Source organism: Accipiter gentilis, chromosome 5, assembly GCF_929443795.1.
Source record: "Accipiter gentilis chromosome 5, bAccGen1.1, whole genome shotgun sequence".
Taxonomy (NCBI): domain Eukaryota; kingdom Metazoa; phylum Chordata; class Aves; order Accipitriformes; family Accipitridae; genus Astur; species Astur gentilis.
In genome coordinates this window covers 4784299-4796676 of record NC_064884.1, presented here as the reverse complement: position 1 = coordinate 4796676, position 12378 = coordinate 4784299, and the positions used below count along the sequence as shown (strand labels likewise).

The window sequence follows — 12378 nt, the reverse complement described above, 5'->3', positions numbered from 1 at the left end:
GACCATTTGGAGGGGAGTAGTTCCGCATCCAGAGTAATGATTTAAAATGGAAGGATTTAAGACAAGTTAATAATTTGTGCCTCATCCCCCTGCCAAAAATGTCAATCTCCTGGCCCCGTTGAGAATGAGCAATAGGAAATGGAGCAAGATTTGCAGTAGGTAGCGTAGAGGCTGCGGCACATAGATGCGGGGCCGTGGTACCTGTAAAACAAAAGAGCGGGGAGATGGCGGCAGTGTAGCATAAGATGATGCTTTTATAAGCTAGAGCTTTACTGAAGATGTATTTTCCATTTGGGCAGAGAAAGGCATTTGCTGCCTTATAGCAGAACTCTTAAGCCAACACTTCTGTATGATATATACATACATACGCATAGGAAAAGTTGTGTTTAATAAGATATTTTGTTATAAAACAAAGTTTTATGAAGATATGGTTGTTTAATATTAGAAGCCTATTTCTCCCCATGACCTCCAGTTTAAGTAGGTTATCCCTCAGTCGCGGCAGTGTCAGAGGTAAGCGACCGATGGGGATGCAAAAGTATCTCTGACCTAATTCTATAGAGAAGTAATTGCCTATGTGGGTATATTTATGGCATTGTAACTGGTATTAACGAGATGCTGTAATTGTTGACCAACTTCCTCAGCACAATTAAATGTCTCTGTTTCAGAGAAGGAAATAAACAAAGACCATTAAAGAGTTGAATGGGATGTTAAAGAAGACCCAAATATGTGCTTTTACATTTGTTCACCCACAAAAGGTTAGCCTGTCTGCAGAAGGAATGGTGCTGTCACCGCACCAGCTCCGAACTGTCAGTAAATCATGCTTTTATTTACGGCGGACCTTGTAGGAACTGGAAGATGGAAAAAGAGAGCACCTACTGGCATACAAGGTCAACAAGCGCTATGCAGCTGCCGGGGATTTGGTGCTAACACCCAAACCGGCTCCCCTGGTCTGTTCAGGTCAGCAAAAGTCACGATATGAATATCACCGCCTTGCCGCTTCATCGGGGGAAGGTTGTTTCTGGATGATGTTCTCAAGCCATTCACCTTCTGCGCAGCTAGCAGAGCACTCGTGGGGTGGAAACCAAAAATCTCGGTTGGCTTCCCAAGGAGAAGGAGTCACGTCCAAAACCCAGGGACAGTTTATGCATCCAGATGATTGACTTTGGAAAGTAGGGCCAAATGGCACACCACTGATATACACACTGGAAAATATCCCAAGTCGGCTTGCTTTCCTTTTGTAATGCCTTTTGGGAAAGGGTCTTGTATGTGTGCCATGTTGCTGCTTAACAGGGAACCATGTCTTGGGGAGAGAGGGAAAGGCTCTGAGCGAGAGAGGGGGTTTGGGACTAATGGTGGGTGCCAAGAATCCGGGAGGGTCCCGAGAAGGCTGGCGGTTTGATTTAAATCGATGCAATGTCAGGAGGGGCTGTGTCCCAGTGTTGCCGGCATATACCCGCTTTAGCAAAAGGTCCCTTGTTCTGTTGCATTCCTTTGAGAAAACAAAATAAGAGTTCCAAGCTTCTCTAGCTTTTGTGTCTTCTATCTGAGGGCTACTTTTGTCAAGAACTGTTTTGTTGTTCATGCTAGTTCGTGCATAAAAGTCTTCTGCGGGCAGTCTACACAGTGGGCAAAGCACCTGGTTCGGAAGGAATTAGGTGACAGCTATATACCAAAGTGTCGCACAGCTCCGTGTACTGAGATTAGATGCTGTGCCATTGTGTTTTTGGATACATTCCTATTGAATATCCATGTTTTGACCAGATGTTTCAGGCGGATTGCTTAACTGGCAATGTTATGAATATGCATAGCGTGGCAACTGTCCTCTGCTCAATCGGTGGGATTTGTAACTCCTTTTCTTGGGAGTTGCATACATCCCGATGGCAGATGATAGTGTGGCCCGTGGCGGCTTGGAGCAGCTCGGAGGACCTGCGCCTAATGGCACTCGTTGCTTCTGGGGAGAGGCTCTCAGTCTGCCCTCACCTACTCAGGTCTGTAATCCGAAGAAACCGATGCGGTGGCTCTGCCTCCGTCGGTTGCTGGTTTTGCTTGTTAATGAGATTCTGTAGGTTCTGTTCCTGTGCAGATTTGAAAATGCAAACGAGGTGCTGAAAGCAGCCCAGAGGCTAAAATATGTATTCCTGGCAGCTGTGCCTCCCTCATTTGAATGTGGCACTTTTGTAGGCGGTTAGAGAGATGCCTTCCCCAGAGCAACGTTAGAGGGGCTTTAGCCATCTCAGGCCTTTGCCTCTGTGATTGCTTTTCTGCAGCTACTGGAAACTTCAAATATAATTTAAACATGAAGGTCTATTCTTGCTCCCTATTAATGATGCATCCATATGTAATTTTAAAGAAAAAGGAAGAACCGTAAGTCCATCTCGTTTTTTATTCTGGTTTCTCTCACGGGGAATATACTTCCCGCTCCCACAATTTGCCTTTGGTTTGCTCGCAGACTTAGTGGTGGAATTCAGGCCAAACAGGTAATTGGTTTGGATCAGTTCAATAAACTTATGTAAGTTTTTACACAAAAAAAGTGTCCTGAGTTTTGCACTTCTGTGTTTCCTGAAGCAAGACATTTCCCTCTGTCTCACCCACACGCTTAACACAGACCTTCAGGAGAGTGAAAGCTGCTGAGATTTTTTTTTTTGTTCTGCTGACTGTTCGTGCCAGCTGTCTGCCCGGTGAGCTCAGGCACAGCCACCTCGCTTGTGCGAGATGCTGCTTGTCGAAAGGAGAAGTCACGGGGCTGGAAGACCTAGTCCTCTTCTGGACTGTATTTCTCTGTGGCGGTGACTCATCTCCACTTCCAGGTGAGGAACAAGGCTCGAGCTTGCTCTGTTACCTGCTCCGTGTCCTTGGTGGGACAGGCCTTGGGGTTAAAATGAGTTTCACCCTTGAGGAAAGGCTTGCAGCTGCTGATAGGGAGGGCAGTATGACCCATTAAAGCAGTAGTCATGGGCTTAGCCCATGCTGGCCTGCACAGAATGATCCTGGGGAGTGGCAGGAGGAGGTACGTGCCCCTCTGGATGAGACGCAGCTCCTGGGCGAACCCCTCGCCAAGGCATCTTCCCTGGTGTCCCGATCCAATATCGGGGAGGGTTCTTAAACGATCCCAAGAGCGAGATTAAGACATAAATGAAGTCAGATGCCGTACAACCTTCCAAGTTTTATTTCCTATAACTGATAATAGCGATAGGACAGAAGGAAGAAGAAAGGAAAAAAGGCAGACCTAAGCAAGAAAACAGAAGAGAGACAGCAAGACTAGTTACCACCACCACGAAGCCAGCAACGTCCCGTTGACTCGGTCCCGATGCAGGTGATGGAGGGTCCAGGTTCCGGGCTCCAGCCAAAGTCTCAGTCCCAAGCGCTGCAGGTTTTCTTCTGTTGCTTTTCAGTTGCAGTTGCTTTTCAGGTGTTTTACAGTTTTTCAGGTTCTTGAGAGGGGAGTAGGCAGTACTTCTATTGTCCCAGTCCCTGCAATTTCTCCGAAAAGTCCACCCGTTTCCACGGAGCTCATTACCATACGCGCCACCCCATGTTCCTCCGTGGGCGCGTGCCCAGGTGTTCACGGTGGTTTCTTCACCTTGCTCGTGGGCAAGCACAGCTTGGTAGGCACTGCTAGCTTCAGGTAGATATGGTGGTTTCTTCAGGGACATTTTGCGCGTACTCCCCCCCAGCAACAGGATGTTGAGGCTCTTTGCAGCAGCAATGTTGAGACAAACATTTCCAGCCAACACAGTCTTTTACACCTGGGCTGGCCCGGCTCCCTTGAAATGGGAATGTGACAAGGCACTGCCTGCGGTCGCTCTGCCAAGGTCAAGCAGCCAGAGAGAGCTTTGTCTCGTCTTTTAATGCTTGTTTTTTCTTGAGGTTGGGCATGGGAAGGAAATTTTCTTCTAGAAGATAAAAAAAAGAAAAAGTGGTTGGTTGTTCAGCTCCAATGTGCTCAGCACTGCATGATGGGAGCATCCCCTGCCAAAAGAAAATAGCCTAGAAGACAAAGTCTTCCCCAAAGAGACAGTGAAACCTAATCAAACTTCATCAGTGTAGACTTGCCTAGGACAAACAGGACCAGAATATTAAACTGACAAAGGAGCAGAGGGAAACCTATTTTCACCAGTTTTCTCTGTCTTACAAAACAGGATGGGAAGAGTCAAATTGATTTTCCTGTGGCTGGTAATGTTTAAAATTTGTATGGGAGGGAAAGGAAGAGCCAGGGTGCATGGAGTGGCAGGCTGGAAGAAATATGCCCCCGGAATATCAGTCAGTGCTTTATAATCCCCCTGCCCTCCTCAAGCAGGGGTTGGTTTAGAAAAGGGAAAAAATAAATTAAAAAAAAACCAAAGAAGCTTCCTGCTAGCAAGGCCATGCTTGGAGGATGAAGAGAAAGCACACTCTGGGATTTACTCTGGAGGCGGTGTACTGCCTGGTGCCCTGATGTACTAAAAGAAACTGCTGAGGTAAGATATGGCATTTTGGGTGTGAACTTACTAAACACATTTCTAGGAGCACCTGGGGTCCTGGAAAAAAAGTCAGGGCTTTTAGGTGGTTCTTGTTTGACTGCTGGCATTCCTGTCGTCTCTCCATTCCTGACGAAGGGTGGGGAGTGGGTGTACGAGATGCACAGGATGAATACCTACATCCTAGAAGGGAAAACAGGTAGCAAAAGGCCCCCACCCAAAAAATCAGAAGGGAAAAATCCTTCTTCTGCCAAGGTTGGGCTCGGTGGTTTTGTCCGTGGGTACATGGCCATTTTCCCACGACAGACTGCTGGGGTTGGAGCACCGCCTGCGCTAACTGAGCCTTAACACAGCCTGTAAAAGTCAGCTCTCTACTGGGGCTCTGCCAGTGGCTTCCTTTACACCTCGGCCCCTATTCTGCCTCTCCGTCTCTCATCTGACATTGATGTGAATGAAATTAAAGCATAGATCTTCTCTCAGGCTACAGATTGGGCTCGGAGGAAGAGCTTTGGTCTGTGTAACGCAGTTTGAGGCTTACAGCCTGCGAAGCTTTGGCAGGTACTGCTCTCCGGGGCTAGCGGTGCTCCCGCGCACCGTCAGCATGAGTGTGCAGGAGCCGGCCCGTTTGCACGGGTGGAAATGTTCACCAAGCAGCAGCCGTCACCAAGTGCCAAGGAAAAACAAGCATCCTTGGTAGTTACTCGGCTCGGGTGGCCACAGGGCAAGGGCATGGAGGGCCAGGGCATCCTCGCTCAGCCCGTTATGTCCCTGTCCTGCAAGCATGTAATTGCACGCTTGTGGACAACACGTCTTCACCTCAGCTACACCTGCAGCCCACGGTTTTGGCCCTCAGGGTAGCTGTGTGTCTAGCAAAACCCCTGGACTTGCAGAGATGTGCTGCTATTAGGGGTGGAGGGCAGGGGTGATGGAGTTAGAGAAAAGACTGGGCTGTGGGCGTCTGCGAGAGAAGGGAGGTAGTGCCAAGAGAGGACTTCAGCAGCAAACTACCCCGGCTGCTGTGGGCACCTGTGGGTGCGCCACGCAGCCCAGGCACCAGAGGCATGGAAAATCCCTGTGGAAACTGCAGGTTGTACGAGTGAAAACAGTAATAATGCTCACAGCAGTCCCCCAGTGAAACTCCCCACTGGCTCGAGTGAAAACGCCAGTTGGTCCTTCCAGAGAGGATGGAAGCAGCAACAGCACTGAAACCCTCTCTGGCAGATTTGGAGAGAGCACGCTGCACCGGGTAAGTTTTTCCCCTTCCACCTGTAAAAGCAGAACTAAGTTGCATTACAGAAAGTAAAGCAAGACTTGGATGGAATAGTAACTCCATTTAAACTTTGGGGCACTGCCTTTGAACAGTGCTTTAAGCCTAGCACTGTTTAATGCTAATCCTGTAACATTATATAGATGGGCTTTTTTTTTCACTTACACAAAGGAGGAAGGGGCTCAATTCTTCTGAGAGTTGGGTTTTTTTCCTTCAGCGAAAAGCAATGCTGAGCAGCACAGCTCCGGCTCGCTGACATTTCCATCTGAATCCACCTGAAGGGGGTGAGCTTTTAGGGAAGAAAGAGGCTTCTCTCCCACTCCAGGCCAGAATCTGATCTCCAGATTAGCTTGCTGGTTATCAATACGGGCAACAGTTGTGATTGCAACTCAACACTCCTCCAGCCCTGGAACGGCATTGAAGAAAACGGACTTTTCAATTGCGAGCGCAAGGGGAGTGAGACATCATTTCAGTCATCAGCAATAATTGGCAAAGGAGGACCGGCATGCATTCTCCATTGACATAGGATTTCTCCCTGGTCTACCAAGATCGGTCTAAAATTTCAGACGTGATTGCTCCTCTAGTCTACGAAACAGGTTGGTAATTTTTTTTCCATGCCTAAAAAATTGTATTTTTGAATGCAATATGGTAAGTAACGTTTTCTTTATTCTCTGTCATGTTTCCCAAGTGGTGACAGTCTCGCTCTTGTTCTTGGTCTACCACAGTCTCCGCTAGTCATTGTCTGCCCAGTCTCTGCTAATGAATCCGCAGTGACTCAGATTTACAATCTATACAAAATTCTGTCATCCTCCTTTCGTCTTTCCAAGATAGGGAATGTGGTAAAACTTTTCCTTGGGGGAATGAATTTTTCTCAACACAGAACGCAGTTGCTGGAAGCAGGCTGTGGCCAACGTTGATGCGAGTGGCATGCTGAGGGGCAGTGAAGCAGGGAGGACCTTTCCTTCCACACTGTTTCACTCTTTCCGAGCTCCCGGTAATGGGAGTCAAGTGGAAGCGATGTGGGACAGACAACGGCATGTTCCCCGCTGTAGTCCCACGCTCTATGCGATATGTATGTATGTGCGTATACTTGGAAGGAGTTGGATCTGTTGATCTCCATACACTATAGAAACAGATCTATAGGGAGAACATAAAGAGATGCTGGGTTTCGTAGCCGGTGTGTCCACGCAACTGAAATGCATGGAAAGTATGAAGCTGAGAAGGTAGAGAGTCTGGTATTGAAACTAAGGCTGCACGTAATGCATAGATATAGCTTGTGTCTGAAGCTGTTCACGTACTTTTCCAGCAGGCTTGTGCACGCTGGGAGCACACGATACTTTCCTGGGAGCTCTAGGTGAGCCATGCCTGTGTGTAATGAATGGAAGCGACAAGCAAAGAAATCAAAGCAGGTGTTTTAGTGATATTTTCTACTGGATTAATAATGAATAACAAATTGCATTAGGCACAGAAGGAATTAAAGCTGGCACAGGGTTTCGCTTTGATTTTTCCAGCCCTGTATCTGCCTCTCTCTCTATCTTTGATTCCTGTACAGCAAGGAGTTGCCCAGCTGTGTAAATGTTTGTGCTTCTTCCATACTCATAAAAAATGGTAAGCGATCGTGTTAGCAGCCAATGCAAAGGATTAGTTGAAGCGGTGTCTGAAGCCCCTTAACTATGAAAGCACGCCGCAGCTCTGCATCGTCTCTCGCGTTTGGAGCGGTGCGAAGCTGTTCCCCTTGAAGTCAGGCAGAAGCGTCCGTCGTCACACTAAGCGGATCAGGGAGGAATTGCTTTTGACCTATGGGGAGAATAGATGGCCCACGGAGAGCCGGGACTATTTACAACTTCAAACGCTGCGTGAAATTAGCAGCAGCTCTTCTGTGTGGTTATGGGCTTACTTTGACAATACCTGCAGGGCAATTTGCTGTTATCACCAGGGAAGTCTCATTACACCACTTAATGGGGTAGGCATTTTGGGTCTGCCTGGCGGGTGAGGGACCTCCGTCTCTGAAACGTCCGTATGTCGGCAGCAGTCAGGCGGCTTCGGGAAGCGACGGCGCTCAGCATCGCCCGGGGTTTGCTTGAGGATGCAGTTTCCTACCAATGTGATGCATGTCCAGGTTTCTTTCCTTCCTGCAGGATGAACAAGCGATCGTTTCTCGGAACCTGGGTGGCCCTTTTGGTGATAACTGCGCGGCAGCGGGGTGAGTATCTCCTGCTCGCGCGCTGGGAGGCTGATGCTCGTCAGCTGTGCTGGGAAAGCGGCCACCTCGGAGCAGTGCTGTACCCAGAGACCCCAGAAGTACAAAGGGCTTGGAAAACACGCCCAGCCCCTTGGCTGCAGCAAGGACGAGAACCAGCACGAACTTAGTATTTCCCATGAGGAGGAAGGCAGGGAGGGACCGCTGAGTTTAAGAGTGAGTGCTAAGCAAAGGGATTGGTGCACCTTCGTGGGTAAGCACAGGTGCCAATTTTGCGCAAGTGACAGCTTGTGTCACGGGAGATGGATCAGCAGCCTGCGCAAATGGCCCTCACTTCATTGAAAGCAACGAAGCGACGATAGTTTACGTTAAATGAGGAGCTGGCATGCCAAGCTGAATACAAAGCTGGCAAAGCCAGCAGGATATACAGGCCACAGAAGCTGTTAAGCTCGGTGAGCGTTTTACGTATGCTTGCATATATCATTTATATGGCCGCGTGTGCACACATGGGGCATTCCGGAGGTTGTGATGGTCTGGCCAGTCTCTACGAAATAGGAATTTGAAAACCTTCTGGTGTTAGGACTGCCGAGCAGGCTGACCAACCTACACCCAGGGCCTAAAGGGCAACTTGGGTGAGCGATAGCAAAACGTCATGTTTTGTGGGTAGTGAGGTTCCCCTGGGGTGCTCTCGGAGGACATCCGACAGCAGACACGGAGGTGCCTCCGGCAGGGTTGCAGGGCTGAAGCCTGCAGCAGAAAGCCTCTCCGTTCACTTGTACCCCGTTTCTCATGGTGTGCACTTCGTTTTGTGAAGAGGTGGTGTTCACATCTGGGCTAGATGAGGCCCTGAACAACCTGCTCTGACCATGAGGTCAGCCCTGCTTTAGGCAGGAGGTGAGACCAGCTGGCAGCCAGGGTCCCCTTCCGAGCTGTGGTTTTCTATGATGTTGAAAAGCACGGGAGCAGCTCGCTAGCCTCATGGAGTAATTAATCTTTGTCATGTTTCAATTCGAAGAAGGGCGAGCAGAGCTGGTGTGGACAGGAAAAGCCTCTGTAATTTGGTCATGTGGCAGATGTGTACCATGTGGCTGGTACTAGACGTGTGGCCAGCTTGAGGACCTCTAGCAAGGGAACCCAGAGCTAGGGAGTCAGGAAATTTGGAAGCCGTTTCTCTGGTCAGCTGCTGAGTTGCCATCAGGCTGAGGACAGCTCAGGCAAAAGCTGTGGCTCTCTTTCCTCATGCGGGAAATGAGGCCACCAGTTCACCCATGTGAAATGCCACTGGGGCAAAAATCATGACCAGTGGGGCCAGCCGGGCTGCTTGGCTGGATGAGGTGATGCATGCAAAGGTACGGTAGTGTCGCACTAGTAGTGCTAAAGAAGCTGGCATCCAGAAGTTTTTGTTGAGTTTCCTGTTTAAAAAAGAAGTTTAAATCCATGTCTCATAGCTATGCCTCAGCTGTAATAACTCGTCAGGTGCGTAACAGCTGTGAAATGACTTGTTTTACTACCTGGCAGCCAGGAGTTTTGCTGCACCCCTTTGAAGATATCTGTGAAACCAGGCTTGCAGCTCGGACACCGTCACACACTGCCTCCCTTTATGTCCGGCGGAGCACTCAGGCCGTGTGTGTGTCTTAGGAAGTCAGAATGCCAGTGGGTTAGGCCAGGCTTCCCCTTGTCTCCTCTTCCCCAAGGAAATTTGGACCAGTTGAGCCTGTGAAGAAGGGTCAGACAGCAACTCTCCCTGCTTCCAGACAGTTTCGAGCAGGGAGCATCCTCAGGGTAGCTAGGGGAGAGCATCCCCCAGCTCAGGCAACACTGAGAGGCCCTCCTGCATCTGTGACGGTGGGGCGCAGAGCAAGCTGTCTTCGGCTGGAGGCCCCCGAACAGTGCAGGGTAGGGCCTAGGAAATAAAAGCCTGTCCTGAATCCAGGGGAACAGAGCTGGGATTGTTCAGAGCCCGGTGTCTCATGTCGGCCAAGATTGAATGTCACAAGGACAGGGCGCTGCTTTTCTAGATCAAAGAGGGGAGGAGGGGGAGGAAAACCCAGCGAAATCCCCATTTGCTCTGTCTGTGAGGAGCCACACCGGTAGTGAACTGGAAGAAACAGGGCATGAGATGACAGCAGAGATCTGGCAAGGGGCTGGAATGGGAAAGGACATGTGCCCTAAGGCTAGAAGTGCCCGTTTGCGACTCAAGCCAATGGATCTTTGTCTGGTAGAATGTGGCAGGCTTGTATTGAAACACATCAAAACCGTCTTCTGAAGTATTTTTAGGAGAGACAATTACTCTCCTACTAGTTCACTGGCAGTGCATTTTAGCAGGAAACCTAATTTTGCCAGGAAATGTTGGAGCAGTCGTGACACCTTGGGCTGTAACCCAGCAGCAGGAGCACTGGGGGTCCAGCAGGGACGGCCATCCATGGCACCTGGGAGGGCTCTGCCGTGCAGGAAGGAGGAAGGTGGCCACTGCCAGGAGCGTGGCTCTGGGGGTCGGTCTTAGTGTTGTTTGGTCCCCAGGTACCTGAGCACCTCAGCATCTGAAACAGCAAGTCCCGTCCATCCTGGAGCAGGGGGCGGGGTGGACCTGTTGTCCTTGTTGCTCCGATGTGAAGCCAAGACATAGGCATTATGACTTGATCACGGTCACATGGAAAGCGAAACGTGCAGCTACAAGCTGTATGCACATCTGGTGGTCACTTTGCCATTGCCCTAAATAACCTTTGGATGATGCTTTCTCTGATGACCCTGTCCCAGAACCGGTCCCAGAGCTAGGACCTCTGCCCTGGCTTGAGAAAACCTTTGGCTGCTGGCGATGCTGGGGTTTGGTGCTCTTTTCCCTCAGCGGACAAGATGCAGAATATGGCATCGTGGCCAAGTACCGGTTTAGCTAGTCGCTGTTAGGCTGCTGCCTCAAGCGCGCAGCATAGAGCTTCACCCCCACCCCGAAGCCTCCTGTGGCTCAGGCGCAGGCTGGCGGCCAGCAGACGTTCGGCATCCCCAGTGCGTCTGCGCCGGGGAAGGAGGTGAGGGCAAGGCAGCTATTTCGGTCTTCACAGGAGGTCAACATTTGGGGACAGGCAATCCCAGGGCCACCGCCATGGCTGCTCTAAAGTCAGGACTGGTCCTGACATTGCCATAAGGACTCTCTTCTCCCTCTCCTTCCAGCTCACGCCATGGCGAGTCTGTATCCGTTCTGGCAGAACGACACAAAAACGCCCAAAGTTGATGATGGAAGCTCTCCCGAGATCAAGATCTCCATCCCATTCATCTTTTTTGGAGCCCCGTACAGAAGCGTTTATGTAAGTGGAGAAGCAGACCTTCCCTTTATTCTTTTCCTTGCCATTAGCAGCCGCATTTTAAACGCACTCTCCCTGTCGTCAGGAATCAAAAGATTTATTAGCACCTACCTGACAAGTTCTTAGATTTCATGAACTGATAGGTTTTATGATTAAGAAAGTCAAAGGTATATTTAATGGGCTAATGTTCATGGGGAAGGAATATAAAAGGCAATAAATTTTCTTTGTAGGTGATTAAACGGTACAGCAAAGCTAAGGCCTTGACACAAGGAACATTATTCCTGTTACATGACAAGAAACAAGAACATGCAGAGACCCACAGGGGAGAAGAAAGGGCAACGGTTTGGACCCGTATGTAGGTGCCCGAGAAAAGGACAGGCTGCTGCTGTTCTCAGATGACAGCACAGCAAAAGCCTGACAAAAGGGACACCGGCTGCTCCGGGCTGGCCTAAGAGAGGGTTCACCTGAGTGCATGAAAACAGTGCCTTAAACAGGGGCCTAAGTCAGCATGACCGTATGCCAGATCCCAAGCACATCCCTGCTTTGTGGCCAGCTGGTCTCTGCGGGTATGCCCGGTCCAAAGCAGGATATAAACCTGCCAGCCCCACAGGTTCAGAAGAGAGGCAAAGACTCATCTGTTCCTCTGCCTGACTGGCTCAGATTTGTACAGGGCAGTGCTGGGAAAGCAGTAATCCCGAGGGGGTTTCGAACCCTTGTGTGGTGGGAGATTTCAGCATCCAGGACAGCAGGGCCACTTGTTCTCCATGCTTTAGAAAAATAATTGTTGTTATGGGGAGCGTCTTTGGCAGACTCTGGGGATGCTGCCCATGGCACTACGTGTCATGCTGCTCTTGGGGGGCCCCAGGATCTGTTGCAGACAACAAAACCGAAGGCAGCGGGCCTGACGCTTTAGCTTTTTCCTGGGAGCCCTCATACCGTGCAGCCACCTATGTCATACGATGGGGTCTCGGTGCTGTAGAGCTGCTCTCCAAAGGCTGGGTAAACCCGGGGCCCCGAGGCAGGGTCCCAGCCAAGCCGGGTGCAACCCCGCTCTGTGGGGTGTCTCTCCTGTGTTGGCCCATAAGAGCCCTGTTTTGCAGACTTTTCAGGGTTTTGTCCCACCTGGGGCTTCCTGCGCTCAGCCTTTGGCCACCA

At 50.1% G+C, this 12378-nt stretch overlaps 1 protein-coding gene across 2 annotated transcripts in view; it reads left to right on the top strand.

The window, feature by feature from the left end:
* Nucleotides 1-6206: 6206 nt before the first annotated feature.
* Nucleotides 6207-12378, top strand: part of TECTA (tectorin alpha) — a 30799-nt gene continuing 24627 nt past the window's right edge. For both annotated transcript variants that reach the window (XM_049800225.1, XM_049800227.1), the window contains exons 1-3: nucleotides 6207-6320; nucleotides 7863-7927; nucleotides 11093-11226. In XM_049800225.1, the coding sequence (XP_049656182.1) occupies nucleotides 7864-7927; nucleotides 11093-11226 (198 nt within the window). In that variant the 5' untranslated portion in view covers nucleotides 6207-6320; nucleotide 7863. The remainder of the gene's footprint in view (nucleotides 6321-7862; nucleotides 7928-11092; nucleotides 11227-12378) is intronic.